The sequence below is a fragment of the Spermophilus citellus genome (genome assembly GCF_964194105.1).
Source record: "Spermophilus citellus genome assembly, chromosome: 4".
NCBI lineage: Eukaryota > Metazoa > Chordata > Mammalia > Rodentia > Sciuridae > Spermophilus > Spermophilus citellus.
In genome coordinates, this window is record NC_138185.1 from 184,439,996 (window position 1) to 184,464,879 (window position 24,884).

General features: G+C 36.1%; 1 protein-coding gene across 1 annotated transcript in view; it reads right to left on the minus strand.

The window, feature by feature from the left end:
* Positions 1-390: 390 nt before the first annotated feature.
* Positions 391-24,884, minus strand: part of NUBPL (NUBP iron-sulfur cluster assembly factor, mitochondrial) — a 232,470-nt gene continuing 207,976 nt past the window's right edge. The window contains exons 9-11 of the mRNA XM_081293295.1: positions 12,271-12,391; positions 9,977-10,059; positions 391-2,094 (exon numbers count right to left, since the gene is read on the minus strand). Of these exons, the coding sequence (XP_081149421.1) occupies positions 2,032-2,094; positions 9,977-10,059; positions 12,271-12,391 (267 nt within the window). The 3' untranslated portion in view covers positions 391-2,031. The remainder of the gene's footprint in view (positions 2,095-9,976; positions 10,060-12,270; positions 12,392-24,884) is intronic.

Consider the following 24,884-nt stretch of genomic DNA (forward strand, 5'->3'; position numbering starts at 1 on the left):
TCTCTGAAGCATCTGTAGACACTAATTAAGTGAAGGAGAAGAGGGGACAGTCATATGTAGAGACTACTTTTCCCATTTCTACACTAAATGTTCCAGATTATGGCACATAAAGCTCCTCTAAATCTTACTAAAATCCTGTTTTTCAGAGTTAAGTTTGGTTTAAGTACTTGCTTTTTAGTATGCAGAAGTGCTCAATGGTCATCTTTATTGTTTCCTTCCTAAATTAACAATAAAAGTAACCATCTGCAACTTTAAGTCATTATTTCCTTCTCAGTGATGAATGATGATTACTGTGTCCACAAAAGTTTTACTCGTGATATAAATTAGTATGGATAAGTGGTCCCCAAATTTCAGTTCACATACAGCAGCACATGTTCCTTTTAACTGGACTTTTATTTTTATTTAGACATATTGTAATTTATATACAGTTGCAAGAAATAATATAGATTCCATTTGTCCTTAATCTGATTTCGCCCAACAGTAACATCTTGCAAAACTGTAGTTCAATATCACAAGCAAGGTACTGACATCAAAGAATCACAATAGAGAATATCTCCATCATCACACAGATCTCTCCTATTGCCCTTTTATAGCCACATTCAATTCCCTCTGACCCCTTCCCTATATAACATGGTTGGCAGTAATCTGTTTTCCATTTCTATAATCTTGTTGCTTCAAGAATGTTGAAAGGGATTGAGTTTTTCACCATGCATAATTATCTGGAATTCACCCAAGATATTGCACATATCCATAGTTCGTTCATTTTTAACTGTGGAGTCATATTTTAAGGTATACATGTACCACTGTTTGCTTGTCCATTCACCCATTCAAGAAATTTTGAGTTATTTTTGGCTCTTACACATAAAGCGGCTATGAATAGCAATATAGGGTGTTGCCTGAAAATGTGTTTATAATGATATGCAACTCTTTTCCTAACTTTCTGGCTGATAACCACAGAGCAAAGGACATCAAAGCATTTGACAAATATCCTAGACCACTTCCTTATAACTGACAATAATGACTCATTCTTATCAGTACTTGCAGTTTTACAACTATCTCTCACCTGACCTTGCAAAGTCCTTGACTGAGCCTTAACTAGATAAGATATATGTTTTTCAAAGCATATTATTTGAAACATGAACTCCTGAAATGTTCCTAAAAGGTAGTGGTGGAGGAGGGTTCATGGTCACATTGAAGAATATATTACTCTTGAAATTAACAAATGCACACTGGTGTACAAAAGGAGGAATTCAGTACCCAGCTACCCAAATTCACATCCCAGCTTCATCACTAGGAAATAGTAACCCTTGGCAAGACACTTAACCTTCCTATACCTAAGTGTCTTCATTTGTAAAATGAATAGTATTCCACTCATATGAATGGAAGAATGTGAGGACACATAGAAAGCACTTGATAAATATTATTTATTTATTTCTATTATTGCCATGACAAATTTAAATTTTCATAATACACATGCCAGGCCCTATTCCTGGAGATGCAGATTCGTTAAGTCTGGGGTAAGAGTCTGGTCTTGATGGAAGCAGAGGCTCAACTTTATTAAAAATATGTCCAAGATAACACTATAGACAGTATTTAAATGCAGACCAAATTTCTTGGAGGGGAGGCGTTACATTTGTGTCCATGTACAAATTTAGTATATCCTTTAAATGATTAACTCTGCTATCCTGAAGAGTGTAGTTCTCTCTCATGTTGGGATTATAACATCCTAAACCCATGATTCCTCAAGAGGTAGTTCAATAAAACAAAAGCAGTTTGGTGCAGTTGACACACACACACACACACACACACACACACACACAAATCCTAAATATATAGCAATTAGCATTGATACATGAAAATTTTAGCTGAGGGTCATAGCTTAACAAATCAAATCTACAATAAGACATTATTTCCTTAGAAATGAAACAATCATGGTTGCTATTATTTCTGAAGGTTCTACCACCACAGTGCTTGTTTCCAAAGATCTCTTTCTGATCAAATACGAGGACAATTTCCAGGGCACACAGGGAATCATTCTGGAGGCGGTGGCAATCTTCTGACCACTTCCATAGCAATCCTCAGGTAGGCTTTAGCCTGGAAGAAAACAGATTCATTTGTTCCATATTTCTCCCAGCAGACACGGAATGACTCATGAACTGTTTGTCATAGATGCCCACTGTATTTGATGGTAAAAAGGTTGGCTGAGAGGAAGAAATTCAGTAGGGAGGAGATCATGCTGTGTATATTACAGGTGGGGTGGGGGAGAAAGGATTTTAGATTATGGGAGGGTAATTTTTGGAAGGTGACTTTCTGAAAAAAATATGTAGAACCAGCAATTACTGTTCTTCAAACTCTAATCCTAGTGTCAACACACTAGAAACCCTGTGTAGTTGTAGAAAAATTATACCTTCCTCCTCTGATAAGTTGATAATCCTGAGTTAGATACTACCAGAACTGCTTTGGCATAGAGGTCTTAGTCATTTTAAGGAGGATTATTTATCACCACCCTATGGTTTATCTTTAGAAAGCATTTTCTTCATTCTAAATGGTTTGTAACACCAGCACTGAGTACCTGTGGGCTCTTTTACCTAGCAAATTTTGGGTGTCATCCAAGAATTTCTGGTTCAGTGTTACACTCTTCATCACTGGGATCTGCAGTGCAATGAATTACTAAGAGAAGCTTCTAAGCCACAGAGTGGGCCACAAATTAAACCAAAGCCCATGTGTCCTAGTTAGAACAATGATCATAGTATTTGAATTTTATAAATTTTAAAAACTAATTGCCATGCAAATATTACCTTCTTGACTTACCCTACTCATAAAACACAACAACAAAACAAACAGTAAGATTTTCTAAAACTATTGATGTCTACATTGATATATTTACAGTCATGCACCCTATACAAGTATCAGTGATAACAACTAAAATTTACTGAGTACTTAATATTTGGCAAGTATTTCATTTATCTACATAGTTACCATGGGGGTAAATTCTGCCATTATTCTCACTTTACAGATGAGGAATCAAGACCCAGAAAAGCAAAGAGTCCATCCAGAGCATTAATACTAGTAGATACTGAACTGGGCTTTGAACCTAGCTGACCAACCCCTCAGTTCTGCACAGTAAAAAGATATATTTGAGGTGTGTTTGCTGACTTGATGAAATGCGTTAAGGATGCTTCACATATCTTCATTTTTAGAGACTGCCTGAACCTTAAGAGTTGAATTATGTTTTAGTTTTACAAGAAAACTGTTAAAATTTCATCTTAAAAGTTCTTAAAAAAAAGAAGCTTTCTAAACATGGATAAGTTAAATGTTTTTTACTGAGTACCTACTATATCAAGTACTTCACACTTAGTCATGTAAAACAAGCATCATGGGTTCAACTTATATGAAGAAACTGTTAGTTGTTTTCTCAAGGTCCTAATATCAGCAGACTGGAAAACATTCACACTAGGTCCAACTCACTCTAATGCCCAGCTCTTTCTACTATACCATATATTAAGCAATTACTCACAACACAAGAAATTATAATCATAATGAATAGTCTAAAAATGGTTTCACTGTTATATTTTATAGAATCAATCATTTTTGTTTAAAATGGAAATAACTTGTACTTAAAAATAAATATTTTTATCGAACTTAAGGTGTTAATTTTCACTCATCATCCTTACAAATACTCTTTTTTTCCTCCATACTGTGGGATGTAATGATATAAAGGGAAGCAGAATAGCTTGAGAATTGGGGCCTTAAACCAGATAGGCCAGGTTTGGAATCTCAGCATCAGTACTTATGAGCTGAGGGGCCATTGGTAGGTTACTTGACCCTTCTAGTCTTGTTTTTCACATCTGTAAAATGGTTATAAAATATATTTACCTAAAAGGGCTTGGGGGAATATTAAGTGAGAATAAGGAATGTGGAGTGCTGGCACAGAGGAAGCAGATAGGATTTATGAGGAGCTGCTGCTATTATCATCATACACTTGAGAAATTTGCAATCTCATTAAAGAGCTCATATTAACATGCCCTTTAAGCACATTTCCCACCTGAGGAATAATTAAACTAAACTTCTCCTTTTTGTTTAATACATATCTGGCAAAAAGGTCACACATACATCAGATGTAAAAGATATGACTGAGATTTCCCAAACACTCTCTTCTTCCATCACCTCAACTCAACACAACCTAATCATTCCTTTCTACTCTAGGTCTCTTTATTAAGCCGCCTAGAAGCACAAATGTACATATAGAACCTATTTGTCTGCAACAGTGGAGAAACCAATATGCAAGAAGTTTATGGAAGTTTCCTTTGTCTTTAGATGTTGAAGTTTTAATTTGGCATGCATGGTCATTTCATATTAAGAATGTGAAGTGATACTTTGGAAAATATGAGACAATAAAGTTTCCACTTATATTTGTAAATCTTTACCACAAGTTTCTTATAGCACATTTTTCTGCACCTAATATTTGTACTTGATAGAAAGGATAAAGCCACAAAATTATCAATCATGGGCCCATTTCTTGTATCCTGGTCTCAGTCAAGGGCAAAGACAGTTTTAGTTGAATCAACAATTATATTCTGACCTGCATGAGGCCATGCTATTGCGTTTCTACCTTCTAAGTAACCACCTTCCCCACCACCCCCCACCTTCCTCTATTGCTTTCCCTGGCTGTTAATGCCACTCACATTTGGAGTTTTCCTCCTTTTCCCTAAGTGGTGTGTGCATACATAGGGTTTGGCCATTTGCTGGGTCCATAGCAGCCTGTCAGTGCTTTTAATTGGTGCTACAAGTCCTTCCAACTTTTCCAATGATATCTCAAATTCACTAAAATTCACACCTTTAAATGAATCACTGCCTTTAGTGTTTGCCTCTTCTGAAAGCTAAATGTTGTCAGGAATGTTAACTCCTTAGTGCCTTTAAAGTATTCTGTGGGTAGAGAACTGAGAGTTCTGACAGTTGGTGCTAGAGGAGGGAGTGATGGGATAGAAGGGAATGTGGATTAAGAAGGAAGTCAAAAACAAAAAAGATGAAACTTTACTGATTAGTAATTTTGTTTGTGGATCAACCTCTAAAAGCAAACAAAAAAGTGTAGGGCTAAAGGGCTAATGAGCAACTGCGGGGAGCCACTCCTGAATTACATCAAGCCATGGAGATTTAGGTTTTTCCTTGGGATCCATCCACTGCTCCCCTGCACGCATTAGACTGACCAAGGCACATGACCTCTATCTCCGCTCCATGAGGAAGACCCCTCCTCATAGCTCCGAAGTTGGGTGTAACCCGTTGGCAACTGGACAGCCCACCTCCTACCTTATCTGGCAAAGAACATTCCATGAAAAACCTTCCATGTTCCCTGCTATAAATAAAGCAAGCGGAAGCGCCATTTTGTTCTTTTCGGTGTGCAAGCTCCATCCTAAGGTCGGCTAGCTTGTCCTTTCTAAAAACATTTCCTGTGTTCTGTGGTTTTTTTTGTCACACGACCTTTCTTTCTTAGTCTTTATTTCGCAGCCAGCCCATTCCACCAAGAGGAACCCCATTCCCACCACTTGCGCGGGACACAGGCGTGAAGCAACAACTAATTTTACAGTTTCCATTCTGTTAACTTTTGTGGAAGTTTATGTTGGCAAGTAAATTCTCCCTTTATTCTTTAAATGAAGGTGTATAGGTAGAATGGGCACTGAGCTTCTGCCAGTACCACAGGATCTATTGAAAGTGTTGTGATTACTTTCTGGGAGTGAATTTCCATTTCAGTTTGTAGGGGGAAAGGAAAGAGTTTTATGAGCAGGCAAAACTCATTATGAGTCTAACTAGAAAGATGCATATTCCAAGACTCAATTACAACTTCCTAATCTTCAGGAGTTAACTTCTTTAACACTAAAGCTGGGAACTCTACTCTCATTTCAAAATTCAAATTCTGCCACTGTGAATTTCAAATGCCAATGGAGAGTGACATTTATCTAGTGTTATGTAAGGGAATGGGCATAAGTGGGCTCAGCCCTTTAATAAAGGGAAGAGAAAAGACATTTCGTGTCATGACATCTTAGATGGAAGTTTCAGAAGTTAATAAGTATAGTTGTATTCTATTTGGCATTTTTCAAAGTATTTTCACATTATTATTTCATCTCATCCTCATTATGACATAAATTTATAGATGTAGAGAAAGGTTCAAGAGGTTAGGGAAATTGCTTCAGGTTATACTTAGAAACTGGCAAACTTGGTGATGAATCCCTGCCCCGACTCAGCTTTAGTCTTTTCCTTCCATGCAGAGATCCCCTTTGAGAATTTAACAAAAGTTCTTGTTCAGTTCCCCCCAAAAATGTTTCTTCACACATTCTGGATTTAATTTCAGGGGATTCTCAGACCCCTGTGAAGATCATGTTAGGCCTTGCAGCTGTGCATGCCAGTGCAATCCAAGAGGTAGAGTCTGCTTATCCTCTTCTCTAAGCTCTGTGATATTATGAACAGAGTTGAACTGAAACTCAGCTTATATACACAATAGACACTGAACTAACCTTGCAGTTATTAGAAAGTGAAGCAGACAATGCATTGGGAAGAGAATGCATGGGCTGTACATCAGAGGTGAGCGTGGAACTGGCTTTCAGTACTATCTTAGACAAGCTCCCTTAATGTAAATGAACCCCTGCTATTCATCTAAAATAATGTAGATTATTATACCTATCTCCCAAATATGCTATGAGAATCAAATAAAATAATGTATTCAATATACTGAAGCACTATAGAAGAAACTGAAGAAATAATAGCTATAATATAGGACCCAGAAGTTGACATACTGGAAAGAAGCTAACATTTGAAAGGAATAGACTTGTCTTTTAATCACACCTTACAATTTAATACCTCTGTAAATTATTTAAATTCGATAAGCCTCAGGTTCCTCATCTGCAATAACAGGGCTATTTACACATTAATTTTTTGTGAGAATTTCTGAGGACTGAAATAATGTAAATAAAATGCCTGACAATGTCTAGCACACTATAATTAACATTATTATTAAGAAGATGACTAGTAATAACAAATATCTGCAAGTCATGAGTAGGAAGTAATATCTTCCATGGAAAGAGAACTAAATACAACATATTATTATTTTTTCCTTCTTATGGCCATGTCTAAAAAAATTGATCAGATATCTTCATATTCTTACATGAAATTCTCACCATTTTTACAATAACCTCACCAAATCAAAGTTAGCCTAAACTATAAAGGTTTAGGCTGTCCTACAACTCTAGAAATGTTACCCAGAAACAGTAAAATAATGGGTCTAATATTTATGCAAATGTAGATCATATTGTAAAAATATGTAACTCCAAAAAACTCCACAAACACAGTTGTTTAGACTTTCAAATCATCTTAACTATCTTTGGATGACTGTTACATGTTCTCTTATATTATATTCCTCTAACATCACTGTGATGTGTCTTGCTTTTGGAGAATTTCAAAGAAAAAAAATAATGAATAGGTGGAAAAATATTTAAAAATCAAAACCCATAATTGAAATAAACTAGTAAGTAACTTTCCTTATTTATAAGGGATCACTGTGGGATGTCTAAATATTCTGTTCTTGGGAGGCATTTGAATGTAATTAAAAAAAAATCCTTCAATTTTGGTATTTTTCATATACTACATTTATAAAATACACCTATAGTAGTTGGGATTGTCAGGTTTTAATTATGAAAGCAATTAAGAATTATAGTTTTACACTACTCTAAGATTTCAACTCACTCCAGGCAGAATGACAGCTATTAAGAATACAAACAATAAGTGTTGGCTAGGATGTGGGGAAAAAGGCACAATCATACATTGCTGGTGGGATTGCAAATTGGTGCAGCCAATATGGAAAGCAGTATGGAGATTTCTTGGAAAATTTGGAATGGAACCACCATTTGACCCAGCTATTCCACTCCTCTGTTCATACCCAAAGGACTGAAAAGCAGCATACTATAGTAATGCAGCCACATCAATGTTTGTAGCAGCACAATTCACAATAGCTAAATTGTGAACCAAACTAGATGTTTTTATTCATAATTGGATAAAGAAACTGTGGTATATATACACAATGGAATTTTACTCACCTTTAAAAGAGAATAAAATCATGGCATTTGCAGGTAAATGGATGAAGTTGGAGAATATCATTTTAAGTGAAGTAAGCCAATCCCAAAAAAACCAAAGGCTGAATGTTTTCTATCATAAGTGGATGCTGATCCATAATGGGGGTGGGGAGGGGAGCATGGGAGGAATGAAGAAACTTTAGATAGGGCAAAGGGAAGGGAGAGGAAGGGAGGGCATGGGGGTAGGAAAGATGGTAGAATAAGGTGGATATCATTACCCTAAGTACATGTATGAAGACACAAATGATGTGACTACTTTGTGTACAACTAGAGAAATGAAAAATTGTGCTCTATATGTGTACTATGAATTGAAATGCATTCTTTCATGTATAATAAATTAGAGTAAATAAATTTTAAATAGTAATTAAAGTTTTGCTATCTGAAAGCTATCTATACAAGACTAAAAAAGGAAACAACATTTTTTTAGTCTTTGAAGAATCGGTTTTTATTGTGGAATATAAAAAGAATATAAAGCATAAATATATTACTTTTCTAGTGGAAACACAACCCAGACCAAGAACCATACTTGCTGATACCCCTGAAATCCTCTATTCACTCCTTTCTAGTCATCTCACAAAGTAAGCCACTGCCCTGACTTAATGGTGATCACATCTTTGGGTCTTGGTCTTAATTTTTTTTTTAATTTGTTCCAATTAGTTATACATGACAGTAGAATGTACTTTGACACATCATACATAAATGGAGAATAATTTAACATTTAATCCTAAAAGGTGGAGAAAAGTAAAACAATGATAACTGCTATGCTGTATTTACTCGAAGATCATACTACCAGCAACTCAATCACCTGTGCCATAGCTATTAACCCTTAAGAAAGGGAAAAGGCCCTTGGGCCTCTGAAAGAGATAACTCAAAATGAATCAACTTTACTCATCCAAAATTCTTGGTGTAATTTATTCTTTATTTATAGCTCTAGCCAAGCTGGTATCTTTTATTTTTTCAGTTCACAGAAGATTAGACAAAGCAAATTAGAATGAAAAGGGTAGAGATTATGGAAAGACAAAATAATATAGTACTATAAGGTTACACCCATTAGCTAAGGGGTTAAAAAAAAAAGACAAATTATTAGAATAAGATTGACTGGGGATATTCAGGAAAGGGGCAAAAAAACTACACCAAAATTGATCTACTAGTTGACAACTCAATTTTTAAAGTTAAAAGGCAAGTACTACTTAGGACAGAAAAGATACATTTTACTTCTACTTTGAAAAGATTAAAATAAAATATTTTATGCTTAAACATTTTATATTTTGACAATTTTTAAACTCTATTAACTGTATCTCCGATGATATTAGTTAATGAAACATTACTAGTCTTTGCATTCCACCTCTCTGATGATGCACACTCTTTATCTATCCAAGGTAACACTTTATTACATTAGCTTCCCTTCTCCCAACAATCAACTGGACTTGGAATATTGAAATATAATTATCTCATTATATTTCACATATTTTTAATAGTTTTTTAGTTGTCAACAGACCTTTGTTTTATTTATTTATATGCAGTGCTAAGGATTGAACCCAATGCCTCACACATGCCAGGCAAGTGCTCTGTCATTGAGCCACAACCCCTAGCCCCTTTACAGACTCTTATTTGTGTTTCTCATGAGAAAACTGGTTGGGTGATGATTCTCTATAAGTGAATTTATTGAGCCAACACTGGCAGCCTGCCATATAAAACAGTGATTAATTTAAATATATTTTGAACAAGTTAACTAAACCTTGTTTATATATATGCTCTCTGAACATGAACAGATAAGCTTGATTATCCCAATGTTATTTTTCAAAAAGTGTATATCCTATAAAAAGTAATAAAAAATATTTAAAATCATAACTTACCTCATCACTTTCAGGCTGTGAAAACACAACTGGCTGGCCTGTATCTGAAGTCTCCCTTATACTGGGGTATAAAGGGATCTCTCCTGAAAGAGCCCACAAGATATTTGTTAGTACCAGAGAGGTCTGTTACAGGCATTTGGAATTTCACTTTTTAAATTTTGGGAAAAAAATAAATAAAATCTGAACAGAACTCATTTGAATTAAACTGTATTATGACTATCTTTGAATTAAGCTGAGTCATGACATTCTCAATTTGTTAAATCTCGGACAAAGGAATTTCAAACAAAAATTTAGAGGCAAGAACTGCATGTGAGCACATGAAGTCTATGTGGCAGTCAACCAAGACATGAAGCCTCGATTTGCTTTTCTCTGGAGGTCTTTCAGCAAGGAATAGCTTAGGAGACATTTTAGAATTATTTTCCCCTGTAATATCCAGTATAGATACATCATGCCACACAGCAAAAGGAGAAGATGCAGAGGCCCAGTAGTCCAAAAAAACTACGACAAAATAAACTTCCGATGCTTGCAGATGAGTAAGCCAAGAGAAAGTAGGCCAACCTGTTGCTTCAGCTGTCTGCCCCTCTATCAAGTAGAATCATTTTTCTTTTGCAATTTACTAATCTATGTACCATTATATGTAACTTATAAGTTTGAAGAGTTCTCAGGAAGTATATAATACAAACCTCCACTATATAGATAGTAGTCGGAGATGTTACCTGATTTCAGTCTCAATCTCTTCATAATTGAATCTGCTGCTCTAGTTCAAGGGGTAACCCTCTGGATTCTGTGACTGAATTAAAAGGCAGGAGATGGGTCCTGAGCTGGAACTCTAAATTATTTTCCCATAATAATGTTAGACATGGCAGTCTGCAGCACTATCCAATTTTTGTGACCTGAAATCACTGTTTCTGTATCATTGTATCAATGTTTCTGATAACATTTTTAGGCTACTGTACACTTGTGAGCCATTGGTTAAAATGTAACTTCCCAGTAAGAGATTGCTTCTTTATGAGATGTTTCAAATTCTAAATAAATGACTTACAAAATTGCACCACTCATAAGTTAGGGAATTACAATATTGTCAACATAATTCAATAATGCCATTATAATTACACATTTACTTTATGATATAAGTGAATGTCAATCTGTTATGTCATTATTCAGATTTGGAAAATTGAACTTTCTAAGTTAGTTAATGAAAACAGTTGCAGTATATAATTAGTGGCTATGATTATAGCAATGTATCAAAATATATCATTAGTATTCACCTAGCATTATAGTTGCTCCAATAGTGCAAATGTTTAATAACAATAACACATTTAACATTAACTTTTAGAAATTTAATTATAATAGAGAATGTTTTGAAATTCTTTGATCTCCAAGGGATCTTAATTTTTAACTACCTAAAACTAATAATTCATATTCTGTCTCCCTTATTCAGAATGTAATATCTGCTATTTCCCAGAACAGAAACTCACTCACAATTACAATATCAAAATGTTTTCTAAAAAGTCCATTAAGTTGTGGATTTTTGAAAAATCTCGTTTTAACCCAAATCTGGGTTTTGCTCACTTAAGATGATTGTAGTTCTTCTCACTAATTTAAATTGATTCTTTAATTCAGTGCTGTGAACAGTGTACATAATATAAATTTCAGGTGTCATATTTAATAGACATTAGCAAACACATAAAAAAGATTATAGATAGAGTAGAGGAAGATGGCAGTGAGAGAGAGGAAGAAATAAGGGGGAAGTACTGAGGACACCCAATTGTGTTAATTGCATTTATTAATATGTCCAAGTGAATCCCACAACTATATATAACTATAATGTACTAATAAAAAATATTGTAGAAAGCAGTAAATACTGCCATTTTAAAGCTGTAAAAATGACAAATACAGAAGTGATCAGGAAGGCATTTTTATTTATGCTCTAAGAACTGACACAGAAATTGCATTTATCTGTTTATACTGAAATATTTGTGCCCACTTAGCCAACAAATTGATAACCATTATTTAAAATATTGCTTCAAGATCACTGTACTTGGACCACAAAACTTTCTTCTCAAATTTAACTTACAGGAAGTTTGTATCTAGTAGAAATTATTATCATAGTTCGTAGAACAAATCTACCAAAAAAGCCAAAGAAAGGTTAACACATAGAATGGCACTGTACTAACATAATTAAAACACAAAGCCAAAAGCCACTGATCATTTTCTGTGACACTATCACCAAGCTTCAGACCCATCTTCCCTTCTGCAACTTCCACTGCAGAACTTAACCTGGAACAACTTACCTAGAACATCAAGATCAAGGGTCTGTGCTAGCTTCTTTGCACCATCAGCACCAAAAATATGAGTTTTGTGTTTACACTTTGGACACTGGAAAACACTCATGTTTTGGACAAGACCAAGAACCTAGAATTAAAAAAAAACACATTGAAATTAAAATAAAATTACATCATATTTTAATACATCATTTCAGCACTGAGTACCTACTAGGTGGTGATACAATAATAAGTTATAGACTCTGCTCTCAAGGAACTCACAAGCTAGTGAGACATAGAGACATAGGTAATTAATATAGTGATAAGTACTAAAAGTCACTGAGTAAACAGGAGCCACGAAAAACTGCCTGGGAAGAATAAGAGGAGTTTTTGAGTAGCTCACAGACATTTGTTTCTTCAGGTTGCAAGTGGCAAGAGTGGGCAAGGCCTACAAAAGGAAATACAGGCAGAAGAAAGGGCACAAACTGAGGCAGCCAAATGTAACTATTTGGGCCCACATAATTTGTAACCTAGTGTGTGGTCAAGACAGAAGATGGTTTGTTAAGGAAGGCCAGGGTCAGAAGGTAAGGTGCCAAATGCCATCCATATATCTGAGACTTAGACACAGGAAACCACAAAGGTTTTTAAAGACAAAAAAAGATGATATCAAAGAGGTAGTGTTACACAATCAGATTAGTCCTGATAACAATACGGAGAAAACAAGAGGGGAGAAAACAGATGAAAATAAATAGTTAAGAGCTTACCTGTGGGCAAAGTCTCATGGTCAATAATAGCTAACATATAACATATGACAACAACCAACAAACAGGCCCAAACAGTGCTTATTACAGGTCACATACTAGAATAAATGCTTTAAAGGGACTATCTTATTTTCTCCTCACAAAAAATTCATAAGTATTTTATCACCCCCATTCTATCCTTGTGAAAACTGAGCCTGTCAGCTCTTATTAGAATGTTATTGCTTGAAACAAAGTTTTGTAGTAATATAGAAAATTCCCATCTCTTTCTGGGTTTCCCTAGCTTCTGGCACAAAATAGATCCTTAACAGACACTCATTGGATAAATACACAGGCTCCGCAAATATAATCTGTATTCATGATCCTTTTAATCTTGCTTTCTTATTGATGAAAAACAGTGACTCCCTTCCAGAATAAAAATGCAGAACACTACCATCAGAAGCTTAGAGACAACAATGTCTGGATCATCCTATCAATTCCACCATAAGATTATCACTGCAGAAGATTAGAACATTTACATATAAAATGAAGAATAGCATTGATAGTCCATAATGAAACAGACAAGAAAATGATAAAATTTGTTATTCTTTTGGAAAGAGGAACAGGAAAGACTAAGGTTGCCCACAACACATATAAATGAAGACAAACAGTGAAAGACATTAATTTGGAGCAAAGCATGTTCCAAGCATCTAATATATACCCTTTTGCTGATGCAAAGTATCACAAAAATAAATTACACTGGGTTTTGGTAATTCAGCACCAACTCCAGAAAGCTAGAAGAAAACACAGCTTCATAGCAGAGCACTTTTTTTTTTTTTTTATTCACTATGTCCGTATGAATATACTTATTGCTTGGGCAGTTTTTCTGCCATTTATGTTAAATGTTTTATACACCCTGACTACAGGGCTTTCAACTTAAACATAAGAAATATCATTCAATAAATAAGATTAGGATATTTATAGATAGTGAAAAATCTAGGCAAGGCATATTTCAATTCATAGAGAACAGGAAAAGCCTTATTACCTTGGAATTTCTTAGACTTCCCAAGATATAAGAATCAAGAATATACCTGCAGTTTGCATGATTTACTTCTCATTATCAAATTATTCTCCATGGATTGTATAACTATCTCATATTCCCTACAGACTACATAAATGTCACAGACATAAAATATGAAACGACAACCAAACAATATTTAATGCAGTCTTATTATATACCAGTAACCAGGCTAAACACAAATGCTAGCATACTGTGGTGAGCCAAACAGACTTGATGCTGGCTCCCTTGAAGCTTGAGCTCTAATTGCAGAAATGGATTAAACAAGAAACACATTTCTGTGGAAGCAAAGCACAAAGTATATGAAAGAGCAGAACAGAGAAGACTCCAATGACTCTAGAAGTCAGAGAGGGTTTCTTTAAGGAAACATTTAACCTAAAAGATACTGGATAACCAGGCAAAAACTAGGAAAAGGGAAGAAAAATATTCAAGACACGGAGCATATGCCTACCTTCAAGAAATTGAAAGGCCAGTCTTGAGGCCTCGGGGATGTGATGAGAGTGACATGCAATCAGGATGGCAAGGCAGGGCATATGGGCCACATTCAGGTGTCTGGGTTCTCTAATGAGCACAGAGAAGCTGCTAACGGTTTCAAGTTACAGAGGCCAAAGTGGCCAGCAGTTTAGTGGACTTACTCTTGGGGTTCCTATCTCAGATTTAAAAAACAACACAAAATATCAGAAAAAAAAACTAAAAAAAATTTGTCTTTGTGTATTTACTAAACAAACACAAATTCAGGTCTGTGTGCCCCAAAATCAATCGTGGAGAGGTGATCATTTTTAGTGCTATCTAATATATGTTCAGTTCTCCCGGGCACAAAGTTAGGACTTTTCTTCTCTGCAATTAGGTAATGACATGTAACTTGTTTTGGCCAATAAAAAGTGAGCAGAAATGCCACATGTCCCTTCCGGGCTGAAGCTTTAAGTGTTAGTTTTTCATTATCTTTCCTTATCCTTTCAGATGGGAGCTGCTCTGTCAGTCTGGGTGCCAGAGTTAGAACAATACAGAGGAAATGCTGAAGCCAAACCACAATGGATATGTAGCAAAAGAAAGGAAACTGGTGTGGTTTTAAACCACTGGAATTTAAGGATTGTTAACACACATGGCCTATCCCATTTTGGCTGATACAGAAGTATATAAAGAAAATATTAGAATTACTATTTTGTGATCACCTTTTAAATTTCAATTATTGTGCTTTATAATACAAATAGAATTAATTCAATAATATATGCATACTATATACTATATATGTATATATAACATAAATATTCATATATTGGGTATATGTTCAAGCATCATTTACTGATAAGGATTCATAATCAAAAAAGTTAGGAAATAAAGAACCCTCTGTATGTTTGAGAGCCAGGGTTTAGACAACACTTGGCTCTATTACTACTAATATCTAACTTCTTTCAGTTCAAGGATAAATGCCCCAGTAATGCTTCCTAGGTCATCTTAAATAAACTAATTCCACTTAACTTTAGAATTTCTTATCTTAAGAACTTCTCATATGTATATACCTTTGCTTGATTAAAAAATTGATTGTAATTAAACACTAATTTATACAGAAGATGATATAGCACTGCATGTTAATTGCATATTCACATGGAAAATAATGAATCTCAACCCACTACTCATCACATACACAAAAGTTAATTCTAGGTAGATGTAGATAGATGTAGAATCAAATGTAAAAAGGTAAAACAATAATACTTATAGAAGAAAATAGGTAGATGCGGGCAGAGATTTTTCTAGAACTATACAAAGAGGCATTAAACATCAACTTGACATTTTATTAACTAGAACTTCATCAATAGAGTGAAAAGGCAGACCAAGGAGCAGGAGATGGTTTTACCTGAAATATATAAATATATAAAGAACTCCTGTAAATCAATAAGGAAAAGTCAGATAACACAATAAAAAACAGACACGAGACTTAATAAGCACTTCACAAAAGAGGATGTCCAAAGTACATTCATGCTTAAGACTAGTTTAGGAAAGATGAAAATCAATACAACAAAAACAAACACAAATACCAAATGTTGATGAGGATGTGCTCATTTTTCAGCTGGATTATTTGTTTCTAGCTCTTGAGCCGAGTTACTTAGGTATTTTAGATATTAATACCTTATCAAATGTATGGTTTGCAAATACCTTCACCCACAGATGGTCTGTTTACTCTGCTAATTGTTTCCTTGTTACCCTCCAAAACACTTCCCCAGAGGTATATATTTCTTTTTTGTAAATTTATTTATTCTAATTTGTTATACATGATGGAAGAATACAATTCATTTCATATTACATATATAAAACACAACTTTTCAAGTCACTGATTGTACTCAAAGTTTTTTCACACCATTCATGTCTTTATACATATACCTAGGGTAATGATGTCTAACTCACTGCACCATCTTTCCTACCTCCTTGCCCCCTCCCTTCCTCTCCCTACCCTTTGCCCTGTCTAAAGTTCCTCCATTCCTCCCATGCTCCCCACCCATTGCCATTATGAGTCAGCATCCTCACTCAGCCTTTTTTTGGGGGGGGGGATTGGCTTGCTTCACTTAGCATTATATTCTCCACCTCCATCCATTTACCTACAAATGCCATGATTTTATTCTGTTTTAATGCTGAATAATGTTCCATTGTGTGTGTATGTATGTGTGTGTGTGTGTGTGTGTGTGTGTATGTATGTGTGTGTGTATGTATGTGTGTATGTGTGTGTGTGTGTGTGTGTGTGTATATATATATATATTTTTTTTTAAAAAAAACAAAGTTTCCCTAACCATTCATCTACTGAAGGACATCTGGGTTGGTTACACAGTTTAGCTATTGTGAATTGTGCTGCTATAAACATTGATATGGCTGTGTCCCTGTAGTATGCTGTTTTAAGTCCTTTGAGTATAAACTGAGGAGTGGGATAGTTGGGTCAAATGGTGGTTCCATTCCAAGTTTTCCAAGGAATCTCCATACTGCTTTCCATATTGGCTGCACCAATTTGTAGTCCCACCAGCAATGTGTAAGTATGCCTTTTCCTCATATCCTCGCCAACATTTATTGTTGTTTGTATTCTTGATAGCTGCCATTCTGACTGGAGTGAGATGAAATCTTGATTTGCATTTCTCTAATTGACAGAGATGTTGAACATTTTTTCATGTCTGTTGATTGATTGCATAGCCTCTTCTGAGAAGTGTCTGTTCAGTTCCTTGGCCCATTTATTGGCTTGTTTGTTTGTTTTTTTTTTTTTTTTTTGGTGTTAAGGTTTTTGAATGCTTTATATATCCTAGAGATTAGTGCTCTATCTGATGTGCTTGTGGTAAAGATTTGCTTCCATTCTGTAGGCTCTCTATTCACCTCACTGATTGTTTCTTTGCCGGGAAGAAGCTTTTTAGTTTGAATCTATCCATTTATTGATTCTTGGTTTTAATTCTTGTGCTACAGGAGTCTTATTAAGAAAGTTGGGGCCTAATCTGACATGATGAAGATTTGGGCCTACTTTTTATTCCATTAGGTGCAAGGTTTCTGGTTTAATTCCTAGGTCCTTGATCCACTTTGAAAGAGTTTTGTGCATGGTGAGAGAAAAGAGGTTTCATTTCATTTTGTTACATGTGGATTTCCAGTTTTCCCACCACCATTTATTGAAGAGGCTATCTTTTCTCCAATGTACGTTTTTGGTGCCTTTGTCTAATATAAGATAATTATAGTCATATGGGTTAGACTCTATGTCCTCTATTCTGTATCATTAATCTACCAAAAGCACTATATAGATTCAATGCAATCCCAATCAAAATCTCAATGACATTCCTTATAGAAACAGAAAAGCAGTTATGAAATTCATCTGGAAAAATAAGAGATTCAGAATAGCCAAAGCAATCCTTAGCAAGAAGAGTAAAGCTGGTTGTATTACTATACCAGACCTTAAACTACACTACAGAGCAACAGTAACAAAAACAGCATGGTATTAGCACCAAAATAGACTGCTAACCTGATTTCTAACACCATAAATTAATTTTATCTGGTCTTGAACTTGATATGAATGAAATCATGCAACACATTCATCCAGCTAAACTATTTCTGTGTGGTTCATTTTCATTAGGTCCCCAAATTTCATATCCATTCTCCTATGGGATCACTCGAGTTATTTTCAATCTTTGGATACTATAAATAATGCTTCTATTAATGTTTTTATATGTCCTTTTGTGGGGGATTGGGTATTAGGTTATACCCCAGCTATCCTTTCCACTATAATTGTAATTTGCATTACCATAATTATTAATTAAATTGAATATATTTAAAAATTTATTGGTCATTTTCATGTCATTTCCTATAAAATGCCTGATCAGGTGTCTGGCCTATTTTCATCTGTTCACAGGTGCCTAATTTCACCCATTTTCTTATTTTTTATTTTTACTTTTAAAAATATGGCTGCTAAAAATTTATAAGTTACATTTATATACAATATATTGGTAGTTATCCTATTTAAAGTTTCAAAGTCCTAATGATGTCCAAAAACATTTTATCAGGTTCTGTGATTTATTATAAATATTTTAAAATATTGAACAGAAATGAAACATTTACTTTCAAGAATACTCAAGACAGATTAAACTATCAGTTTCTCTGCTTTTAGCTGGAATCACATCAACAAAGAGTGATAGCACTCTTATGTGGTTATCTTGTTCTGTGCAGAAGCTCATACAACAGTTTTATACATATAAAACTCCATGTATGGATAGACACACATATACATATATTATGTATCCTCTCTTTAGTTAATTAAAGAAATTAGTTATTAAAAAACACATGCAGACTGTGTGGCAAACAGCTCTTTCAAAACATAGGGTGAGCTGGAGAAAAACATAAAAGAAAGGTGTGAGCATTAAAAAGTTAGAAATCACTGCTCATATTCATTTAAGAGCAATCCTCTATAATCACTGGGGCTTTGAATGGGGAAAACTAATAAACTAAGGAAGAACATTAGAATATCCATATTCCAATTTTGTTCATAAAATTTTTTCTTTCTTAAATAGGAAAGAATTCATTTCCACATGGCCCCCACCAAAAAAGCCTTACATTTTATGAATACTTTATGTATTGTTAAGCTGTTTGTTTATTGTAGAGCTATTGTGTATTTCCTTTGATAGCAGAAACATTATAGAACAGACGTTTGTTATAGCTTAATTTACATAATGCCATAGAGATGCAGCTGTAAGCATGCTCAATCATTTTTTAATGCCTCATCAAAGTATAAGCTCCTTTTCTTTTTAACCTCAGCTTGTTTTACTGAAAGAAAGCTAACATCAGCCACCACCAACATTTTATATGTTATTTCAATCCATCATTGGCTCAGAAGGGTACTTCCTTTATTAACTTTTAAAAAATTGACTCTCTTGAAATATCAACATTGCTCTGAATATTGGATTTTTGTGTCTAAAGGTACTGAATTAAGCAGACTCAAAAGGCCCCAATTTTAATTTCTTCTTGACATTTTAAACCCAGATTCAGGTAAGTAACAAGCAAGATTTTCAGGCTACTATATAATCCAATTTCTCAAGGTTACAATCAGGTTAAATGCTTGCTGGTTGGAAACTGTCATATGGATTAAAAGCTATGTTTCAAGAAAAATTAAGGAGGAAAAACTCATTGTTAAATAGAGAATGAATTATAATAAATGAAATAGATTAGATTCATAAGTGCTTTTCAGTTCTCCATAGGCTCAAACCAGATTTTGGTAGACATCTGAAGCATGTCTATAGATATTATAATTTTAAAAAAAATTAGATGGGTGTTCTTTTTTTTCTTTATCAGAAGAAGTAGTCTGACATGGAAAGAACAATAAGTAGGGAGGCCTGCATCCATGTTGTTCTCAGAGACCAACTAAGTAGCTGTGGGACCATGATGTATAACTAAACTTTTCTATTCCTTGAATTCTTAATCTATAAAATGAGGATTATAATGATGTCTAAAGTCTACCACTATAAAAACAACATTCAGAGCTACCATTTATAGTACTAGGTACTGAGGCTGTACTACATACTGCATATATGTGCCACAGTGACCGATAGATATTGCCATCTCTATTTCATGGAAGAGAACAGTAAAGCTAAATTATTTGTTCAAGATTACACTGTAAATAACAAAGCCACAATCCAAACTATTTAAGTTACTGGTTTGTATTTGGAAGTCACCAAAAAAAAAAAAAAAAAGATGTAAATGGATGAAAATATGGTGTATGGAATTAGGTAGCCTGAGATAATGAATATCCACATGGTTTAGTAGAGCAATTTAACATAATAATTAAGAGCACAGTTGCAAGGAAGGCCTAATTAGAACCATCTTCTTGCCACTTGGTGCCACAATCAAGCTTCAGACTTCATTCTCTTCTCCAAGATCCTGAGAATGAAACTCCCTTTCCCTTAATCCTTATTCGACTTTATGTCAATAAAATTTATAGATTTTTAATTCCTCTCTATTTTTAATCCATCATTTTCTTCTGGTTTCATTTGTTTACCTGAATAATCAGAACCCCAATGATAAGCAAATTATAATGAAGACTCCTATATCCTACAGTTATCTCACCCTGAGATATTCCCTGATGATGACAGTACTAAACTCGAACTCTGGATTATCCACAGAAATTGCAGTTAAGAATGTGGGGTCTAGGGGATGGGGTAATATTTCAGTGGTACAGTAATTGCCCAGCAAGTGAGCTCAATTCCCAGCACGAGAGAGAGAGAGAGAGAGAGAGAGAGAGAGAGAGAGAGGGAGGGAGGGAGGGAGGGGGGAGGGAGGAGGAGGGAGGGGGGAGGGAGGAGGAGCGCTTTATGAAACAGCAGGCTACTACTTGGTTAAATAATGTCCTCTACTTCACAGGCTTGTTTGCAAGGATGAGTTTAATTAATCCAAATCACAAAGAAGAGCATCCTAATTTAAAACACATATGAACTGAGAGATCCTGTGGCAAGACACAGATGAACATACTCTTTCAGTCTCTAAGAAGTAATTATGGCTAAGATGCAGAATGCTGTCTGGTCTTGTAAAGGTTATCACTAGAGAAAAGTCATTTTTCTAAAACTAAAATTACCCAATTGTGAAGAAGGAAGCCACATGTGATATATCATATGCAAACCAGTTAACATACATTCCTAAAAAGAATTTAAATAGTACATTGTAAGGTCTCCACAGGCAATACTGAGAGATTCTTTAAGTATATCTGCATTAGTCTGTTTTTCATTACTATAACAACATACCTAAGGTGAGCTAACATTTTAAAGGAAAGAGGTTTATTTAGCTCATGGTCTTGGAGATTAAAGGGCATGGCCCTGGCATCAGTTTGGCTTTGGTGAGGACATCATGGCAGATGGCAGGAGCTTGAGAGAGCAAGAGATTGTATTGCCAAACAGAAAGCTAGATACTGATTCAGGGGTCAGTTTTACTCTTGTAACTCATTCTCAAGAAAGCTCAAGGTCCCCATCATCCCTTCCAAGAGCATGCCTCCAATGACTGAAGGACTTCCACTAGTCCCCACCTCTTGAAGATACCACCACCACACTAAAGATAGAAATCTCCAACACATGAGCCTTTGGAAAACAAACCACATCCAAACCATAGAACATCAAAGGTAGTAAATAGCTGCGAATAGACTGCATCACACCTCGTGTACCGCGCCACTGCGCAGGTGAATAACGAGTTAGAACGACAAAAAACTATCTTGTTAGGAACTTACAGCAAAATTGGGGTGCACCGAAACCTAGAGGAAGGATTTCCAGCACTGAGGTCCGGTAACTGAGTCTCAAACACGAGCCAACTGTGCGACCGGAGATCTGGGCTGACTGATCTGCTCGGCCCGCTCCGCGGCTACAGATGGCGGGGTGCTGCCGAGAAGCGACCAGCAAGCAGAGAGAAATGTTGCTACGGATTCTGTGGAATCCTGCCGGCTGAGCCCTCACTGAGCCCCGGGCTGAGTTCGGGATTTCAGACGGGGAAGGAAGCGGTACAGTTCTATCCCCCACAACGGAAACTCCACCAAGGAAACCAGCGGCCACCATCTTGGAGAGCTGACATAACCACCTCCAGTCTCCACCACAGATTGCAACAATAAAACAGGTGTGTGTTACTCAGCTCATCCCCATACAGCGGGGAATTCATATAAAATCTCTCCTAGGCTTTCCAGGGGAGGGAGTATCAGAGTGAGCCTGCATAAAGACGCAGGGAAAACTAGAGACACCCGACCTTCAACTCCCCCTCCCATCAGCACCCAAAACGAAACCTGTCTAGCCAGCGCTGGGGGAGGGGAAAGCAGAAAAAATCAAAACAATAGAGTGCCGGGGTTCCCAACAGCCACCCTCCACACCCTGCAAACGGCAGGCCCAGAGTACAGGTTGAACTGCCGAGAGGCATCACTCAGGGGAAATCTGGTCTAGCAGGAGAAACCAGGACTAGCAGGAGAAACTAGGGGACAAGAGACCAAGCCCTCGCAACTAGGCGGCTGGAGACCGCATGCCTGCCGGCGACAGTTCACCCGCTGCCCTCGTGACTGGGCGGCTGGAGATCACTCGCCCACCGGTGACAGCTGGCCCGCTGCCCTCGCGACTGGGTGGCTGGAGACCGCCCCCCCACCGGTGACAGATCGCCCACCGGCTGCCCGCGCGACTGGGCGGCTGGAGACTGCCCGCTGGCTGGCAACCAAGAGCTGAAACCAACCAGAGACAGTCCAGTCCCACCCCCCATCCGGACACCCCGGCAACGAGCCTGGGGCCTGACATAACAGAGAGGTGACGTCACTGGAGCTCGGCCATCGGAATTCCTTCCCAGCAGAATTCACGTTAGCAGGCATAGTCTACCAACACAAAGGAGAGACAACAGAGATATACAAAACCAAAACAAATCTATAGAAGAGAGCAGAAACACAGCAATCAAATAGAGTTGGAAAATAACGTGAACATCATGAAATAACAAGGGAAAAAAGGAGTACAAACAATGCAGGACAACTTAAATCTACAGGAGGACCTACAAGCATCAGAAACATGGACAGGGAAAGAAATCAAGGCATACCTAACTCAGATGGAAAGGAATTTTAGAGAAGACATAAGACAGCAAGTCCAAGAATTGAAAGTATATTTTGAAAACGAACTAAACAAACAAATTCAAACTGCAAAGAACGAGCTTTACCAGGAGACAGAGATCTTAAAAAAAAACCAAACAGTAATTTTAGAAATGCAAGAAACCATAAACCAGATTAAAAATGCTAACGAGAGTATTACAAATAGGCTAGTTCAAGTAGAAGTCAGAACATCAGATAATGAAGACAAAGTTTATCAACTTGAAAAGAATATAGTCAACACAGAAAACATGCGTAAATCTCACAAGCAACCTATTCAAGAGATATGGGATGTCATAAAAAAACCAAATTTGAGAGTCATCGGGATAGAAGAAGGCATAGAGATTCAAACTAAAGGAATGGACAACCTATTAAATGAAATAATTCTAGAAAACTTCCCAGAGATGAAAGATGGAATGGATTGCCAAATCCTGGAAGCCTACAGGACCCCAAACATTCAAAACCGTAATAGACCAACTCCAAGACATATAATTATGAAGATAGCCAACATACAGAACAAGGAGAGAATATTAAAAGCTATGAGAGAAAAGAGGCAGATTACATTCAGGGGTAAACCAATTAGGTTAACGACTGATTTCTCATCACAGACTTTGAAAGTGAGAAGATCCTGGAACAGTGTATTTCAAATGCTGAAAAATAATGGATTCCAACCAAGAATACTGTATACAGCAAAATTAAGCTTCAGATTTGACAATGAAATTAAAATCTTTCACGATAAACAAAAGCTAAAACAATTTGCAGCCAGAAAACCAGCATTGCAAAGCATTTTGAGCAAAATACTACAAGAAGAGGAATTGAAAAATAGTGCCCAAAACTAACAGCGGGAGGTATCTCAGTAAAGGGGGAGGAAAATAACCAAAAAGTAAAAACTAGCCAAACTAAAATAAATAAATAAATAAACATGACTGGAAGTACGAACCATATTTCAATTGTAACCTTAAATGTTAATGGCCTAAACTCACCAATCAAGAGACATAGACTAATAACCTGGATCAAAAAAACAAATCCAACAATATCTGCCTTCAGGAGACTCATATGATAGGAAAAGACATACACAGGCCGAAGGTAAAAGGTTGGGAAAAATCATACCACTCACATGGCCCTCAGAAGCAAGCAGGAGTGGCCATACTCATATCGAATAAAATCAACTTCAAACCTAAGTTAATCAAAAGGGATAAAGAAGGACACTATATACTCTTAGAAGGAACCATCCACCAACAAGACATAACAATTATCAATTTGTATGCACCAAACAATGGTGCTGCAACGTTCATAAAACAAAGGCTCCTCAAGTTCAAGAGTCAAATAGACTACAACACAATAATTATGGGTGACTTCAACACACCGCTCTCGCCATTAGACAGATCCTCTAGACAAAAGCTGAATAAAGAAACTATAGAACTCAATAGCACAATCAATAACCTAGACTTAACTGACATATATAGAATATATCAACCATCATCAAATGGATACACGTTCTTCTCAGCAGCATATGGATCCTACTCAAAGATAGACCATATATTATGCCACAGGGCAACTCTTAGGAAATATAAAGGCGTGGAGATAATACCATGCACCATATCTGATCATAATGGAATGAAACTGGAAATCAATGATAAAAGAAGGAAGGAAAAATCCTACATCACATGGAAAATGAACAATATGTTACTGAATGACCAATGGGTTACAGAAGACATAAAGGAGGAGATAAAAG